This window comes from Pelodiscus sinensis, chromosome 31, assembly GCF_049634645.1.
Source record: "Pelodiscus sinensis isolate JC-2024 chromosome 31, ASM4963464v1, whole genome shotgun sequence".
Classification (NCBI taxonomy): Eukaryota; Metazoa; Chordata; order Testudines; family Trionychidae; genus Pelodiscus; species Pelodiscus sinensis.
In genome coordinates, this window is record NC_134741.1 from 14,301,537 (window position 1) to 14,320,391 (window position 18,855).

The 18,855-nt window shown below is 49.7% G+C and overlaps 1 protein-coding gene across 1 annotated transcript; it reads left to right on the plus strand.

The window, feature by feature from the left end:
- Nucleotides 1-31: 31 nt before the first annotated feature.
- Nucleotides 32-18,849, plus strand: LOC102447799 (zinc finger protein RFP-like; the record flags this gene model as incomplete). Its single annotated transcript, XM_075912483.1, has 10 exons — nucleotides 32-152; nucleotides 4,886-5,368; nucleotides 6,770-6,865; nucleotides 7,428-7,658; nucleotides 7,966-7,988; nucleotides 10,289-10,404; nucleotides 11,295-11,354; nucleotides 13,269-13,469; nucleotides 15,720-15,833; nucleotides 18,375-18,849. Coding segments are annotated over exons 2-10 (1,724 nt in total), but the record flags the coding sequence as incomplete, so codon positions are not given.
- Between the last annotated feature and the right edge of the window lie 6 nt (nucleotides 18,850-18,855).

Consider the following 18,855-nt stretch of genomic DNA (forward strand, 5'->3'; position numbering starts at 1 on the left):
CGCCTAGCGAGGCAGCGGCCACCGCGCATGCGCCCCCCCCACCCCGACGAATTCTGAGGTAACCGTTTCAGCCGTTACTCGCCGCGCTGCTGTTTCCATTTCCGGGGGGCAGAGCGAGGTGAGGCGGGGCGAGAGGCTCAGGAGGAGAACAGGTTACGTGTCAGATCCGGGGGGCAGTGGCGGGGGAAGGTTTTCCCCTGGGACCCAAATCCCTGGCTGCGCTCGGCGCGGCCCGTGTTCGTGCTTTGGGGACAAGGGGTCAACCTTCCGAGCGGGGGGGCGGTTGGGAAACCCTCCTGCCCGCCTGGGGGGACGCGGCGGGCGGAGCAGGGACGTGACGGCCAGTGACTGACGGGCCGATGGAATCCTACTGGCCCAGGGTCTCGCGCTGCGGCTGCGCTGGGCACGTGCCCGCCCCCGCGGCTCCTCCCGCATCGACCTTGCAGCCGGTTCGCTCCCCCAGCCGCTGCAGCTCCGCCCTCCAACCTCCCCCCCCCCCCAGCTGCTGCTTCTCCCCCACCTTGCTGCCTCTGAGTAGTTGCTAACATCCCTAGTGTAGGGATGTGAATGACTAGCCGCTAGTCTGATAAGCACCTTTTTATTGCATAGCTGACAGGTCGCTTCCCAGCCCCCTTGCTGCCTCTATCAGAAATAGGCAGGAGGGCGGGGGGGGGGGGACTTCAAAGCAGCAGTGGCCAGGCCCTGGGCTCCCCAATGCTGCTGTTTTGAAACACTATGTGCAGCCCCTGGGGCCAGCTGGAGACTACCCCACTGACCCTGGGCTCCCTGTGGCACTGCTGCTTTGATACACCTAGGGGAGCATGGGCCAATGGGACTGCTTGAGTCTCCCTCTGGCCCCCTGTTTCCTGCAGCGTTTTTGCCTTTGTAGTATAGTAATAGCCCTGAGGCACCCTTATCAACTAATCAAATAGTCATGCGTTGACGAATCAATTAGCCAGTTAATATAAATGTAACATCCCTACCCTACTTTACACACAAACCAATGGAAAATACTTCAGTTGATGATGAGAATGACAAAGGTGCAAGACAAGAATAATGCTGCCTGAGAAGTTGTTTGGTTTAAAGGCAGACTTTTCATCTTTTGAGAGGTGATGCTGACAATCTGGTGATAAAGCTTTACCTTCAGGAATCCAAGTGTCTGCTGATATTCATTGTAATCTTACTCCCTAGTGCAGTGGTCTCCAACCTTTTTACACCCAAGATCACTTTTTAAATGACAGACCAAGCCAAGATCTACTGCCCTGCCCTTTCCTTGAAGCCCCGCCCCTTCCTTGAAGCCCCTCCCTCTCTATTCTCCTCCTCTCCATCACTTGCTATCCCCAATCCTTATACTGCTGCTTATTTTATTTTTTTTATTCTTCTGTAGGAAGAGGTTTTTCCAACATTTGGCCTGTCTACACTGGACCAAATGTCAGAACAAAAACCCTTCTTTTGGAAGCCACCTTATTCCTTGTGGAAAGAGGAATATAGGGGTGACCAAAAGAGCCTGTTTGCTCTTCCACTAAAAAAGCGGAAGAACAAACGCAACCCTGGATGCAGAAGAGTTTTTCTGGGATATCTCCAGAATCCTGAAAAACTCCTGAAGTCTAGCTGGACCCTTGCTGTGTTGAGACAGGATGTGTAGGCTCTGGGGTGGGAATGAGGGATTTGGGTGTGGGAAGGGGTGAGAGGTGCAAGCTCTGGGAGGAAATCTAGCTGCAGGAGGAGGTGGAGAAGGGCACACTGGCTCGGGGAGGGGGCTCCAGGCTGGGCAGTAGGGGGCCAGATGCGGGCTTGGCCCCAATTGGGGGTTTGTTGGCCAGGTTTCATTTTTAAATAGAATACTATGTTAAACACACAAAGTTTCTGCATTGTCTTTATTTATGAGAATGGCAGGGAACCTGCCTTGAGTCAGGTGTCACTGACCCATAGAAAAGGCATTTGGGAGCAGGGGACACAGTACTGGGGACGAGTGCTAGTGGGTTCTGGAGCAGGGAACAGGGTGCCAGTGGGGGCAGGGTGCCAGGACAGGTTTCTGCAGCAGGGAACAGGGTTCTGGGGGGGACAGGTTTCTGCAGAGGGGAGCAGGGGGACAGGTTTCTATAGTAGGAGACAGGGTGCCAGAAGGAACTGGTTTCTGCAGGGGGGGCAGGGTATCAGGGAACAAGTTTCTGCAGGGGGGGGCAGGTTTCTGCAGCAGGGTCGGGGGGGCAAGGGAGAGGGAACAGGAGGGTGGGGGGCAAGTTTGGGGCAGAGGAGAGGGAACAAGGTTGGGGGCAGGGAGTTCCCTACACCAGCCACGGAGGGAAGCCTCCGACCCGCACTCCCTCCAGACTGATCGCAGGGCAGCTGGGCTGGAGCGAAGAAAAGTGGCTGCCCAGCCAGCTGGCCATGGTGCTCAGCCAGGGTGCCGCCAAGCTCCACGTGGGCAGGCGCAGGGGGAAGCCGCCCAATCAGCTGGAGCACGGTTCAGCCTCCTCTGGGCTGAACGCCACAGCCAGCTGGCCAGGCAGCTTCTCCTCTGTGCCAGCCCACGTGGAGCGTGGTGCACCCTGGCTGAGCGCCATGGCCAGCTGGCTGGGCAGCTGCTTCTCTTCCCTCCAGCTCGGCTGCCCTGCGTTCAGCCCAGGGAGGCTGTGCCTAGCCCCAGCTGTGAAAGCCACAGTCAGCTGGCTGGGATGTTTCAGCCTTCCCGACCTCCCAACTCCCACCATTCCTTGCAGCTACTCACCTGTGTTTTTGCTCAGTGAGTAGCTGATCCTCAAATGAGGAAATCTAATGGAAATGTACTGCGCAGGTGCACAGTTCAGAGAGGGCTCAAGAGCTACTCTTAGAGCCCCCGAGATCTACCAGTAGCTCACGATCTACTGGTTGGTGACCACAGCCCTAGTTACCTATTTCTCCCCTCTCCTGCCCCCCCTCATTTCCTGCAACTGTAAAAAGTCAGATTGGTAACAAGTGGACAGAAATGCTCACCACATTTTTGTGCCATTGTGAAAAGTTAACTCAAGAATTACTGAAAAAAAATCTAGCAGTACTGCCTATATACATCAGTGAATCCTGCCAGGCCTGGCTGTCCCTGCATAGCCACAGACTCTGCCCTTTCTGTGCCTCCTGACGAGTGGGGACACACCCAGTGAAGGGACCCCATGGAAACATGGGTCCAGTGCCCTGCAGGCTGGAATGTTCCCGGGGGCTGCTCCGTGCGCAGCCCGTCCCAAGCCCAAGAGGGACATATGTTGCTGCTACTGCTGGCCCAGGCTGACCAGGTGGCTTCATGCAGCCACTCCCCAGCCATAGCTGGGAGTGGCCTGGGGCTGCCCGGGGTCTGGCCTTCTGCTTTGCCCTTCACTTTGGTGGTGGGCTTGTTTATTTCTGCAGCAAGTGGTTGGCTCCAGGTGCACCAGCTGCTCTAAATAGCTGGGAAAGCCCCTTGCTGGGCCTGGGAGGGTTTGTCTTTCAGGCTGTTGATGACCCCGTGCCTCACTCCTGCTCTGCCCCCCTGCGACTGCAGGGCCAGGCTAACATCCAAGACGGCCTTGTTTGTGGGGTGATAGCTGCTGGGTGTGTGGCTCCATCTTGCTCATGGCAGGGAGGTTGTTTGGTGGGGAGGAAGATTGTGGAGCAGCAGTAACTACAGCACCACAGCATCCATTTACCTGCCCTTGCACTGCTCTCCTGGCACTTGCAGGGCATCAGTGTATGTAGATGGGGTCTGTGGCAGGGGCACATATAGGTTGTGAGGAAGGGGAAGGGGTGGCAAGTGTGGGGGCTGCAGCTCAGCTTAGAATCATAGAACCATAGAGTTGGAAGAGACCTCAGAAGGTCATCAAGTCCAGCCCCCTTCCCTAAGCAGGACCAATCCCAACTAAACCCAGCCAGGGCTTTGTCAAGCTGAGACTTAAAAATCTCGAGGGATGGAGACTCCACTACTTCCTTAGGGTAACCCATTCCAGTACTTCACCACTCTCCCAGTGAAATAGTTTTTCCTAATATCCAACCTGTCCTCTCCCACCATAACTTGAGACCATTGCTCCTTGTTCTGCCATTTGTCACTACTGAGAACAGCCCTTTTCCATCCTCTTTGGAACCTCCCTTCAGGAAGTTGAAGGCTGCTATCAAATCCCCCCTCACTCTTCGCTTTTGCAGACTAAACAGACCCAACTCCCCCAGACTCTCCTCATAGGTCATATGCTCCAGCCCCCTAATCATTTTGGTTGTCCTCCACTGGACCCTCTCCAATGCATCCACATCCTTTTTGTAGTGGGGGGCTTGAAGGAGTTGGGAGGATTGGCACAATTGGGCTGGGGGAGGAGGATTGGGGCGGCAAAGCTGGGGAGGCTTCAGCATAGCGTGAGGGAGTTGGCGGGGATTGGCTCAGTTGGGATGGAGGGAGGAGTTGCGACCCAGCATCCTGTGTTACTTGTTGGTAAGGCTTTGGGTATATGGGCGCACCAACTTGAGGCTGGGTCTCAGGGGCTGCTCAGGCTGTGCAATGGCCATGTCTCGGGTTGGCCCGGCACTGCCTACTTTCTCTATTGTTAAATTATAAAAATTAAACTCCGTGCATATCGCTCCCTCTTTCTCTGTCTGTTGGTGCTTCCTGAAGCTCACATTGGGCTGGGGATGGGGAATGGCTGAGAAGAGGGCTGGGTGCTGGCTGGAGAGCACATAGAGATGCTGTGAGAGGACTGCAGATTGTGCAGGGGGAGGGATTTGAACACAGGATGAGGAGGGGGCCCTGGCATGAGTGGCGCAGAGGCATGGGGTTCTGGCTGGGGCAGTTGGCTGAGGGGGCCCAATGGAGGCCCTGGCATGGGCAGTGGGTGAGCAAAGCTTCTGGGGGTTTTTTTGGTTTTTAATTTTGATTTTTTTTTATCATCAGTGTCAGTATATCACACACACAGCCTCCAGACCTGCCCATACATTGCTGAGCTCAGGATAGTGCCCAGAGGCAGCCATGGCTGCAGAGAGCCCCACGGAAAGTCTCCAGGAGGAAGTGACATGTCCCGTATGTCTGGAGGATTTCACAGCGCCTGTCACTCTGGAGTGTGGGCACAATTTCTGCAAGGCCTGCCTCAGCCGGTGCTGGGAGGCACCAGACCCAGCCGCCTCCTGCCTGCAGTGCAGAGACACTGTGCAGCAGAGACCCCTTCGGCCCAACAGGCAGCTGGCAAATGTGCTAGAACTAGCCAAGCACCTGAGTTTCCAGGCAGCAAAGAGAGCAAGATGGGGTGGGATGCGTGTGAAGCACCAGGAGTCTCTGAAGCTGTTCTGTGAAGAGGATCAAACTCCCATCTGTGTGGTGTATGATAGATCCCGGGCTCCCACAGTGGTGTCCATTCCGGAAGCTGTCCAGGAGTACAAGGTACAGAGTTGCTGTCCAGTGTAATGGGAAATAAGTTTGGGTTTTAATTACAGGCTAATTTCACTGACACAGGTGTGACAGAGCTCTGTAAAGCCTTCAAGGTACAAGAGATGCTGTAAAAAATAAATGCTCTGGCTGTGTGGTAACCTATGTCAAGTCTTTACAGATACCCGATGTGGAAAACTTTACTATGAGACTCTGAATCCTGAGACCCAGCCTTCACTAGTGACAGGAGGTGTTTTTACACAAGGAAAGGTGTTAATAATCAGAGAGGTTTCGATCACAGGAGCTGCCTTGGGACTGGAGAAGAGGCATTTACAAGCTGTTATGGATTCGATGAAAAGCAGTAACAATCTGTCATTGCCTTGCAGACCCGCAATGGCATCTGGGCCTTGTACAACACCCAGCAAGGGACAATCCCTGCCCAAAGTAGGTTACAGTTTAGTTAGACGGGAAGGGAAAGTGGGGTAGCAAGTTGCTCTTAATCACCAAGCATGTTTGTGATAGAGTTTGCACAGAATCCCGGTCTCTCCAGTCTCAGTCCAAGGCCCTAACCGCTAGGCTCCACTCCCTCCTTCCCCACAGCATCACTGAACAGTGATGAAATGTGGGCCTTAGGTGGGGAAAACACTTTTATAAAGCCCCAGGCCCAGCAGAAGAGGAGCTTTCCCATTGAGATGCTGAACCCCTAACCTGCTCCATGAGAGTTTAAACTCAGATGCTGCAACTGGCACTAGAGGAACTCACTGGGCTGGACGCTGTGTGGGGCCCCCAAGCACCCTGAATCCAGACACAACAGGGCTCCAGGCATCACAGGCCCGTGCCAGATACCACTGGGATTTGACTGGGTTGTAGCAAGAGTTCAAACCGATTAACTGGTGAGCTAATGCTTATTGGTGCCAGTTACCAGTTAAACTGCCCCCTACTCCGGCAGTGCCCACTAGCCCCTGGCAGCTAATGTCAGTCTGCAGCTGCTGGAAGTTGCGTCTGCTGGCAGTCCTTTTGGTCACCCTCAGCAGACGCCACAAGAGAGCCCCGACCCCAGGAGAGCCCATGTCTGCTACCGGCCCTGCCCGTTGGCAGGTTAAAAGTATTGCAACTGATTAAATTGTAATCCGTTATGCGATTAGTATTTGTAACCCTTTTTACCTCCCTAATCCCCACCTGCATCATTCTTTACAAAGATGTCACCACCGATCCATCCCGCATCCTCACAGGCATCCTGCTGCATCCACAGTCTCCTCCTGTCCCTTTTTCAATGGGCAAAGCCACGTTCAGGGCTGAGTCCCTGCTGGACAGAATCAGAGCTCTACAAAACTGGGATGGTGCCGCTTAAAGGCAGACAATTGGGCTCCCAGTATCTCATGGGTTTGACCCTGGTGCTTATTTCTGTTTCTTCAGGAAAAATGTGTAGCCCATTTGAAGACTCTGAGAGAAGAGAGAGAAATGCTACTGGGATGGAAAGTGACTGGCGAGGGGAAAAGCCAGGAGTATCTGGTAAGTACCTGTGGTTATGAACCAGCAGGGACTGGCAGTGAAAGGTCTGGTTAGGAGGAGGACTCCTATGTGGCCTTGGCAAGTTTGGGCTTGTTGTGTTTCTCTTGGATCATGAGTTGCTGGGTTAGATCCATGTGTGAACAGGCCCTGAGCTTCCATGTCAGTGGATGAGTTAATGTCCAGCCTTCCCAGAAATCCTCCCCAAGGGAGCTGAATGTCTGCTGTGTCTGGTCACTTTGTGCATTAACAGCTTTGTTTCTTTTTCCCTACTGGGTATCTCTATTAGGCTGGTGCTGAGTCCTGCCTCCTGCTACTCTGAGTCTGAATTCCCAGAGCCTACAAATAATAGAACATGCTGCCCATGACAGAGGGACACAGGGGCCAAAGGGGAAGCTGGGAGATGTCGCTGCCTAGTATCCACAGAGCAGGATGAGGAGGGGGCCAAATGTCACAAATTGTAGAGTTTTCTAAGAAGTTCTTCCTGCTTCGCACTCAGCTCCCAATAAAAGGGCCCCGGGCTCCATTCATGTCCCTGACCAGCCCTTTCCCTGTTTTCATACAGAAACAGACACAAGCCGAGAGGCAGAAGATTGTGGCTGAGTTTCAGCAGCTGCGGCTGTTCCTAGAGGAACAAGAGCAACTCCTGCTGGCCCAGCTGGAGAAGCTGGATGAGGAGATTGTGAAGTTCCAGACTGAAACTGTCAGTAAACTCTCTGCACAGATTTCCAGTCTCAGCAAGCTGATCGATGAGCTGGAGCGGAAGTGGCTGAAGCCAGCGAGTGAATTCCTGCAGGTGAGACTGAGGGAGAAACATCCCAACTACCCACACAAGGAAGAGAGGCTCCTGAATTACAAGCGCTGGGGTCCAGTCATCAGATCTCGGTGTAACTTGGTGTGTGCATTGCTGACATGTGAGTGTTGTGCCTTGCAGAATTACACATACAGAGATAGTAGAGATGGCAAAGCCCCATTTGCTTCAGGGGTCTATGGCTCTGCGGCTTGGGCATGACCTCTCCCCCATGTTCACAAAATCTCTTCCCTGGGATCTCCTGTGTGTGTGTCCAATGGGGCTGAGATTCTTTTCTATCTCTTTTCTCTAGGATGTCAGAAGCACCTTGAGCAGGTAGGTGGCTTTTACTCCCCTCACACCGCACAGCGCAGGGAAAGAGCTTGGAGCTGATGTTGGCACCACATCTCCCCAGGGCTCTACAGCCAGATGTTGGATACAAATCTCTGAGTCATTTAACTCTGAGGGTCTCATCTTGCACAGCAGACTCTGGAATTTTCCATTCAGAGGCACAGTCTGACCTCAAGTGTTTACTAGAAATGTCACTTCCTGGCTGCCTCAGGACTGTGAGGATGGAACATGGGACTGTCACTGCTGGACACTGAGCACCATTCAGCCCAGGGCAGCAGGGATCAAAAGAGTTTCCCATCAAAGGACTGTTTGGAGACTTGTGTGGAATGAGCTGGGGAAGGGGGAGCTGCTGTCTCAGTTTAGTTCAGGCCTGGGCAAAATACCACCCACAAACCAGATCTGGCCCACCAAGCCACTGGATTTGGCCCACAGAGGCAGTGGGGAGCTCCAGGTAGGCCCCCTGCTTGCCTCACATACCACTCAGAAACAGAGCTTCAGGGCACTTCCTCTTTAAGTCTGGAAGGGAGAAGAATCAGACGCTGCTCCCGCCCCCAGCACAATCCCCTTGGGCACTTTCTGGACAGACATTGGCCAACAGGAGTTGCCTGTTTGAATAATAGGCAGCCACAAAGTACAATCCTCCTGCTCGCTCACTCAAGTACATTGCCCAGCAGGCAGAAACATTTTAAGCTCTGCAAGCCTTTAGCTCTGCAGGCAGGCTGGTAAGTCTCCTGATGAGAATGTGCCTCTGGCACCTCAGCCCCTCCCTTCCCCAGCCCTCTGCCCCACATTCTTGCCCTGCTCTACCCCTACCATATCTGGCACTCCAGTCTCCTACCTGAGTTCACAATTCTCTCTTACCCTAGGTCACATCCCTAAACCCTGCATCCCAGTTTCCTGCCTTAGTTCACAACTACCTCCTTTGCCAAAACTCCTTCCCAGACTCCATTCTCCCTCCTGCACCCCAGTCCTTTACTTCAAGCTCCCTTCTGCACCAGCCTCCATCCCAGACCCTGCACCTCCTTCATTAATACTGTGGAAGAGGGCGGCCCTCGACCACTTTCCAAAATCATGGGAGTGCCTCCCCCCATCAAAAATTATTGCCCACCCCTCTCTAGTTCCTAATGGGCAGATTTCTACAGCACTTCACCTTGGAATCTCCTGTCCCTCAGAGCCTGGAAGCCAAGGAGCGAGTTGGCCATGGAGACTCAATTCCCCTTTTGTTCCCCAGCTGGTCTCTCCAGGCCAGAGATGAAGAACACTAATGAGACTTTTCAGGTGAACGTTGTACAATCATGGGCTGTGTTGCCCCTGTTCTGAGGCAGGGAGAATTGGGGGAATTCTAACTCCAGGTTTGTTAGAACTGAGACTAACTAGCCAGAATGTTGTGTGGTTTGGTTTTTAGATCCAAGGGAAACCAGGACACTCCAGAGAGACTTAACCACTTACTTATTTATTACCAGCTTCAAGCAGTTAACATAGTTGGCTGTTTTACAAGCCTTAAAAACAATTACTATACAATTTAAAATATTTAAGCTTTAAAATGTAAAGCAATGGATACAGTGCAAAGCAATGCAAAAGGAAGTAATAGAAGATTATTATAATACAATAATTAAGCCTAGTTCACTTACACTTCACCCGTATGCTACCTACAGTACCAGGCAGGAGGTCGTGGTTCCGTTGATTCCCACACGTAGGAATGACATGCACTGGGGCTATTGGTATGAAGGGGTCCATTCCTTCTAGTTACATCGGAAGGAGGACCTGAGAGTCAATCCTGCTTATTCCCTCCCACTAATTGTTCTTATTAAACCCAATTTATAGCAAAGCGAGACTTGGTCATTCTAATAATATCTACCAATCAACTACATTTTGCGTAAGATATCCATTATGCCAATATCTAGGATAGGTTTTGATGTGCCAAAATATTGCAAAAGCGCTTAATAGGTTTTTTTTGGCTATTTCTGGACCTTTTTTCTTATAACAAATGGAGTGTACTAGAACCAGGCTGTTTCTGGTCATCTTGGCCTGGTCTCGCTGTCCTTTACACATTATGCATGATTGGGCAAGCACTCCTGACTCTTCCCCACCTGTTTTGGCCTGGTCTGTGTGCATGCGCACGTGCGTGCATCAGACTTGAATCAGGCCTAGGGGTGGCTTTGTTAGAGAGCCATACTTTGGACAAGGCCTAGCAATGCAGACATGACAAGGGAGGGCCATCCAGGCTCCCTACACAGAACTTATCAGTAAATGAAATACAGTCATATTAAATTGTTTCTGTCCAGGTGTGAGAAGGGGCAATTCCAGCCGCCAGAGGAGATGTCTCTTGAACTGGAAGAAGTAGTCAGCAGTTTCACCCAGAAAACATCTGCACTGTCGGAGACTCTGAGGGAGTTCAAAGGTACCTAGAAGGGATTGAAGATTGGGAAAGTGTTTTAAGTATCTCAGACTATTGAATCTAGCCTATGAAGCCAACCTTCCCCTGCCTTGATTCCCACATGGAGAATGATGAGCCCCATCATGCTGCTCTCTTTAGTGACATTGAGGGTATGTGTAGCACCCTTCTGTCAGAATAACCTGTGCAAATTTCCTACCTTATTCTGGCAAAAGTCAAAAGAGCTTATTTTGAAATTTGGCGTTGTGTAGACTGCGCCAAATTTCAAATAAGACACTATTCCGACAAATCCCTTAACGCTTATGGAAAGAGGGGTATAGGGATACCAGAATAGTGTGCCTGCTATTTCGGAAAATAGTGGGCACTTTTAAAGATGCGGCAACAGAGTCTAGACCTACCCTGAGTGAACAGACCCAACTGCTTGTGTATGAAGTCAACCTTCCCCTGCCTCACTTCCCATGTGGAGAATGACGGCCCCATCATGCTGCTCTCCTTAGAGCCTGAGTGCACAGACCCAATTGTTTGCAAATAGTCAGGAGTTTGCAAACTCTGAACCTCCCACTAGTGTCAAAGGGATCAAAGTGGGTAAAGTTACTTTCATGGCAACGTCTTTCTCCTGGAAAGGTCTAGGTTATGACGAGGCAGAAAACAAAGTGGGAAGGGATGAGGAGGGAAAAGTAAATCTCACTCACAGCTTGTCTCTCTTCGGATGGGTATGAGGCTGCAGGCATGTTGGTTTCTTTGCAGAGAGCCTGAGTGAGAGAGGAAACAGAAGATTTCAGACCTTTTCATATTAAACACTTGTGTGTGTCTCTGTCTGGTCTTTGATACTCTGGTGACATTGTTATAAATATGAGAACTTGGAATCTCACCTCTCTTATCCCTTCCCTCACCAGATACTCTGCCCTCTGCACTGGAGAGAGCAAGAGGAAAATCCCTGGGAGCTTTCAGACAGGGTGAGTTTGCAGGTGGAGATTGTCTTTAAATGATGAGAAAATTCCTGTAAAAACATCTTCACTGGACTATGATGCTAAAGATGTGTAGTTAAAGCACACAACATACAGCACCTTCAGTCTCAGATTTCACTATTCAGTCAGTTTCAATATGGGGTTGGTTTCAAATAATAAACAGGCTGAGAGCTGACAGGCTTCCACTGTGTCAGTCTGTTTATGGAGAGAAACTCTTGGATCCCCAAGAGCTTTGGGCAAAATATGGCCATGACCCACCAATGCTGCGTTAGCTCCAGGCAGTCTCCCTGCTTGCTGTGTCCCTTCTGCGCACAGCTCAAGCGAATGCTGGGCCATTTCTCTTTAAAAACTGAGCCCGGAGGGGAGGCTTCAGGTGCTGCTACCGCCCCAGCACGATCCTGTTGACTGGTTTCTGAGCAGAAACAAAGCACCATGTCCTCCTCTCCTCGGGCTCATAGTTATTCACACGTGCACATAGCCCTGCAGCCTGTGCGAGGGTGGGGCAGGCTCCTTGCATGCTTGAGAAATGTGGTTGGCTGGTGGCTCAGAGTCGCTCAGTTAAGTTTCCTGGACAGAGCTTGCCTCTGGAATCCCAACCCTCTGCCCCCCGTTCGATATACCCAAACCCTCTTCATAGACTCATAGAATTTAAGGTCAGAAGGGACCATTATGATCATCTAGTCTGACCCTCTGCATAGTGCAGGCCACAAAATCTCACCCACCCCTCCTACTAGAATAATCCTCTCTCTTCCCTCCTCCTGTATCCATATATGCAAGAGTTCTCAGTGGTCAGAAACCCGCAGTTCCTTGTTTGTCCGCTCATCCACTTCTCTAAATGAAAGTTACTTTAAATAATCTAACAAGTAGTTGGCCAGTCCAGTGCCCCAGGTCACAATTGCCTTCTTCACCCAAATTCTCTCCCAGACCTACCTCTCTCTCTCTCTCTCCTGCACCCCAATCCCTTACCCTGAGCTCCTTTATGCACCCAACGTCCATCCAAGACCCTGTATTTCCTCCATCAATATCATGGAAGAGTGCAGGCCTCAAGCACCTTCCAAAATCTTGGAGTGGCCTCCCATCAAAAATTAATGCCCATCCCTGGTCTAGTGGATACAGCTCATTGAGAGTTAATAACTGAAAGCCGAAGCCAGATAATTTCAGATTGGAAAGTCAGAAATATTTGATAGGGAAAGATGATTAGCTGCTGAAACAACTGAACAAAGAACTGGTGGATTCTCCATCTCTTGATGTCTTCAAAGCAACACTGGGCAACTTTCTAGAAAACATGCTTTGGGGGAATAGTGTTGTGCCTGGGTAATTGGGTTAAGTTGAATAGCTTGTGCCACAGAGGAGCTAAGACTACATGACGAAGGATATCTTCTGATCCCATGAATCCATGAATTTTAGGATCTCATCCTGCAAACATTCAGCACACGTGATTAATAATAAGCATCTGAATAGTTGTATTCACTTCACTTAATCTCTATTGTGGAGAGGAATTATAAAGTCTGTCAGATGAGAGACCCAAGGTCTGTGCTGCAAATGATGAAGAACGGGTTTTAAGTACAGCAGTCTAAATTTAGATACCTATATCCATGTTCAGGCTGGTGAATATGTGACTTGTTTATCAGAAATATTGGGTGCTCAGAACTGAATCCCATTGTTACATGTGCAGTAATGTTGTAACTCAAGCCAGGTATTAAGAAGTAATATGGATTTGGGTGTTTTTTCCCCATAAAAAGCACTACTGTGTGCTTTTTATGGAATATCTGGACTCAGCATTTGCCCAAAATGGCGGAGTCTATTGTGTGTGAACAGGGACAGAGTCTGGGCAGAGTGGGGGTGTGGAAAGGATTAAAACCCCTTCTGACATGTCTCCAATCACCCTTCTCCCCCTGACAGGCTGCAGAACACCAATGTCTAGCTCCAGCTCAGCCCATGGCTTGCAGAGCCAGGGAAAGGAAATGGCTGTGATGGAGCCAGTGTCCTTCGAGGAGGTGGCTGTGTATTTCTCTGAGGAGGAATGGGCTCTGCTGGACCCGGGCCAGAGAGCCCTCTACTGGGATGTGATGCAGGAGAATTATGAGGATGTGAGCTGGCTGGGTAAGGATTCCTGTCTCCTTGGGTATTAGAGACTGGGTGGGTTCTGAAGCAGTTGTATTGGGTTTGGTTCAGGGTTCCTCATTGCCCCCTGCCTCCTCCAAGGTCAGGAGTATCAGCCCCAATAATTCTGCCTCCTGTGTAAGAGACTGTCCCCTCCATGCTCCATCCCAAGGGAAGCCAATTCAGAGACATAACAATGGTGCTGCTTTTCCCACAGCCGATGTCTCAATGTGCTTCCCCACCATCTTGTCCATGTTGTGCCTTGGCCAGAGGTGTCAGTGTAAGGGCCAAGGTAGGAACAGCAGGTTCCAGAGTTGTGGAGCTGGGAGCGGCTACTATTAGTGCCTGCAGAGTCCCCTTTGTGCCAGTGTGCTGGGCTCCTGGAAGGAGGGTGCAATTTCCAGAGTCCTTTCCTGACTGTGGCTGATCTGTTACATGCTGGTTCCAGGCAGTGAGAGAAGCTGTGTATTGGGGCTGAGGGAAGGTGGAAGAAGCAGTTCTCACTCTGTGAGTTGTCTGGGAGGGGCAGCTCTGTAGTAGATAAATATAAGAAGAGCTCTACTTGCATTGCAGGCACTGCATTTGGGAGACCTTGTTGAATTCCCTGCCCTGACATGGCTTTCCTGCGTGACCTTGGTCAAATCACTTATGTTAACCTAAACATTTGGACCCAAGATTCTTCAGTATTTGCTTGTCTATAACTATGAACTGATTATCAGGGTAGCTGGCCCATGTGTGTAAAAGGTGATGGCTCACCTTCCAGGGATTACCTGGATATTACCAGCAGGTTGTCTCTCACTAAAGAACATAACCACTTTAATAAAGTAAAGTGAATTAAGAGACAGAAGCTAGATGATGCACAGAGATCTTTCATCTACTGTATATTTGCGAGAGTTTTTCTGTCTGTGTGTCTGTCTGTCTGTTCAAGAACTCCTCTTAAGTTCTACAAGCTGGGACTACTAAATTCGAATATGCAGCTTCCTCTTATCATAAATTAAAGCAAGGTCAGTGTTTGGTTGTGCCAGGGAAATGTGATGTGCCTGCAATGGGATTTTGTCTCAGCAAACCATATAGAAAAGGGGCAGAATCATGAGGCAGGTGAAAAGGGCTGTCAGGAACGTAGGCGGGGTGTGAAACAGCCACCAAAGAATCCCCTAGCTCAGTGGTCCCCAACCTTTTGGGGCTGCCGGGCGCCCGGGGCAGGGGCTGCGCATGCGCCGTGCACCCAGGGCTGGGGCGCAAGAATGGTTTGAGCCAGCCCCGGTCACTCGGCGGGCGCACATAAATGCTCCGGTGGGCACACATAAATGCTCCGGCGGGCGCCATGGCGCCCATGGGCACCACGTTGGGGACCACTGCCCTAGCTGCTCAGACAACTTCCTTTCCCCCATAGTTCAAGTTGAGCATCCCAGCCAAAGAGCAGGACGAGCTGAGCCCCCCAGCCAGGAGCTTGGTGGACCGAGGCCTTGAGGAGCTAGAGCTTTGCTGGGTCCTTTCTCTCCAAGTCCCAGTCACCTGCTATGTGGCAGTTGCAGCCTGAGCCCTGCATGTGGTCCTTGTTGTCAGACCTGTCAGCCCTCACTGGAGCTTCCCTTCTTAGCAGTGTGTTCCTGTCCTTTCCTGGGATGGAGGCTGGATCGGACTATGAGGGAAACTTAGCTGTACCCTAGAGAGTGCAGCAGAGTGCTCAACTCCCCCTGGGAATAAGCTGGGTCATTTCGGAGTCAGGGGGTATGTACCATTACTGCAGATGAGTGTGTCCTGGGATCTTGTACCAGCCAGAGCCCAGTCTCTGCAAGGTGGGGAAGGAGCCTCTCTGGGGCTATGTCTAGACTGCAAGCCTCTTTCGAAAGAGAGCGTCTAGACTGCACGGAGAAATTTCGAAAAAGCGGCTTGCTTTTTCGAAAGAAAGCATCCAGTGAGTCTGGATGCTCTCTTTCGAAGAGGCCCTATTTACATTGAAGAACGCCTTCTTTCGAAAGAGGAACTTTCGAAAGAAGGCGTTCTTCCTCGTAAATTGAGGTTTACCGCCATCGAAAGAAAAGCCGCGTTCTTTCGAATTAATTTCGAAAGAACGCGGCTTGAGTCTGGACGCAGGGGAAGTTTTTTCGGGAAAAGGCTACTTTTCCCGAAAAAAACCCTGAGTCTGGACACAGCCTGGGTGGGTAACTCATATCCTGACTCTGGAAGCAGTAATGGCCCAGATCTTAATGAACAAGATCAGCGCTTGGTTAATTGCTCCCCATGCAGGATTTCCAGTCTCCAAAGCTCATGTGATCTCCTGGGTGGAACAAAGGGAAGAGCTCTGGGTCCCAGGTCTCCAGGGCTGTGAGGAAGGGAAGATTATCACCGACACCCATACAGGTGAGCAATCAACTAAACTGAATCAGAAACTAATTTCTGTGTCCTTGTAACAAGTGTCACTTGTGCATTTTCATCAAAACTGACCCTTCAGCTTGTCCGGGGGGGGGAAGCAGGGGAAGAGAGAGGAGTGTTTTCCAGGCTTCCCTCAACTCAAAAATCTCAGTAACTTTATTTTGTGTGAGGTGGTGGCAGGAAGTAAATCCAGGAAGACGTGGCCGTCTGACCAATAACTGGTCATGCAAACATGACCACACAAGAGCTTTCACTTAAACCATCACATCATTTAGTCTGAAGTACTCATGTGCACCAGGTTAGTAAAACACCCCCAAATTTCAATAATTTTCAAATTTGGGTGCAGTTCTCAAGTGACCCAGTGGCAGTTTTCCGGTGACCAGTCTTTCATCTGCTGGTGAGACTGCATGGTCTATCCAGAGGTGGAGTCCCTGAAGAGCCCCTCCCAAAGGGTCCAATTTCTCATCCCTATTTATTTCTTAGTATTACAATAACATGTCATTCCAAGAAAACTTGTTAAGTGAGCAACCCTGAAGTTGAGGCAGGAGGTTACCTTCTAGCCATCAACTAGCCAGATGGGATTTTTCAGATTTTGCCTGCCTTGAGGCCTTGACAGACACACCCTGACGCACATAGGCAAGCTTCTCAACAATTGCAACAGAGATCTCTGCAGGAAGGACACAGTGTTACCCAACTCCTACCCCCTTTTCTGGACTTGGTTATGCTACAGCTGCTGCTGAAGCCCATTTGAGGCCTGTTAGCTTGGCTGCTTTTCACAGTAAGCAGAGCAGGTTCACACACTTCACTGGTTAGCCAATATTTCCTCGTACAGAAGAATGGATCGTGGAAATCCCCTGGACTGCTGATCAAGCCACCAACACCTGCCTTCCGGCCCCGGGGGCTCCCCACCACTCTGTCTTACTGGGCCAGAATTTCTGGTTTCCCCCAGCCAAAGCACAAAATTGGGGTTACTGCCCCTCCCGCCCCCAGCTGAGCAACACAGATGCTGAACCAATTCAGCTCAGCTATAAGGCTTCAGACCCAATAGTCTAACCCCCAGAAGAGACCCCAAATGAATCTCTTAGCCTGTATAAAAGTTTTATCCAGAGAAAGCTCATGAGTGCACCCTCTTTTCCATGAAGGAGAGCTGCATTGTGGTTGTTCCCCAAGGTAACAATTATTTACACTGGGCTTGATAATAAACAAAAGTGTTTTCATTATGTATAAATAGTAGGGTTTAAGTGATTGAAAGTGAAAACAGATCAAATTAAATTCCTACTGTAAAATAAACAATATACACGAGCTAATTCTAATTCACTAAGAAACTTGTTACATGCAAATTCATACCCTAATCAGTTCTTGTCTAAGGTAAAATACTTCAACTCACAGAATAGATCTTTATTGTGGTCTGGGTCTGCAGCTTTTCAGAGTCCTTTAGAGTTCTTTATTTTCAATTATCAGAGGGGTAGCCATGTTAGCCTGAATCTGCATAAAGAACAAGAAGTCCTGTGGCACCTTATAGACTAACAGATTTATTAGAGCATAAGCTTTTGTGGGCAAAGACATGCATGTGAAGAAATGGGTCTTTGTCCAGGAAAGCTTATGATCCCATAAATCTGTTAGTTTATAAGATGCTACAGGACTTTTCGTTCTTTATTTTCAGGTATCTTCATGTGCATCCTCTTATAGTGGGCAATGCAGTTTCTAAGGCCAGCTGAATACAAAGACCTGATTGCTTTCCTTTCCTTACATAGACTTTCCTACAGAGTGGGAACCCTTTGTTCATGCTCCCCATTTCTGTGGAAGAGGGTTAGATTCAGGATGTATTCCAGTATAAGGTGTCATGGTCATGTGACTTTCTGGGATCAACTACAGTTTGGGCTTACAGGAAAAATAAATCCATTGTTGGTGGTTGGATTTCTCAGCCATTAAGGGTACATCTACACTGCAGCATTATTTCGAAATAACAAAGTGTATGTCTACACAGCAGGTTATTTTGAAATAATTTAGAGAAGGTGGACTTATTACTCTGACCCCTGTAACCTTTATTTCATTCTTCCTTCGATTTCCTACTTCACCAAAAGTGCCAAAAGTTGAATTATGCTATTTCAATTTCAGCTACGCAGTTAATGTAGCTGAGGTTGTATATCTTAATTCAATTTTTACCCTGCAGTGTACCCTAAGTTCCTAAAGTATCACTAGTGGTCCTCATTAGCACATTTAAGACTAAAACCAGAGTCATGCTTCATATGTCTAACTTCATATACAAGAAAGATACATGCACAAAAATAGCACACGCATTTAGCAGACTGGAAATGTAAAAATGATATGTTACATGACATGTTATGACAATCTCAAAGATGCTTTATGAACATTCATGTTCATAAGCCATTTTTCATGAAGCATGGGGAGGACTATGACTATTTCAGCCTTCCCCGCAGTTGTTTAGGTGTTTTCTCTCCCTTATCTTGTTCCCCTTTCAGCTCAGGACAGAGAGTGACTTCTTTCTGGTTTTTGTCTCTATTCCAGCATGTGATGGAACGGTGAGTGAGACCAATGAGAGTGTCCAGCAGGAAGGATCAGAGCAAGTGGCTCCACATGGGATGTTACTGGGAAGATCTGAAGGGCATGATTTCCAGAGTCCTGAGCAGGGGGAGACCTGTGAGAGTCAGAATATCCCAGAAAGGCAGCAGGGAAACCGTGTGGTACAGGGACAGGGTAAATCTAGTCACAGGAACAGAGAGGTGAAAAGAAACACAGAAATTGTTCAACAGAAAATCCCCTATCAAGAGGGACCCTGCACTTGCAGTGACTGTGGGAAAAGTTTCCAGTGTAGACAGTTCTTCATTTTACAGCAAAGAATCCACACAGTTGAGAACCCCTTCAACTTCTTTGACTGTAGGAATAATTTCAGTCAGAACTCCAAACTTATTTCCCATCAGGGAATGCATCCAACTGAGAGAATCTGTGAGTACTCTGACTGTGGGAAAAGCTTACATTGCCAGTCAGA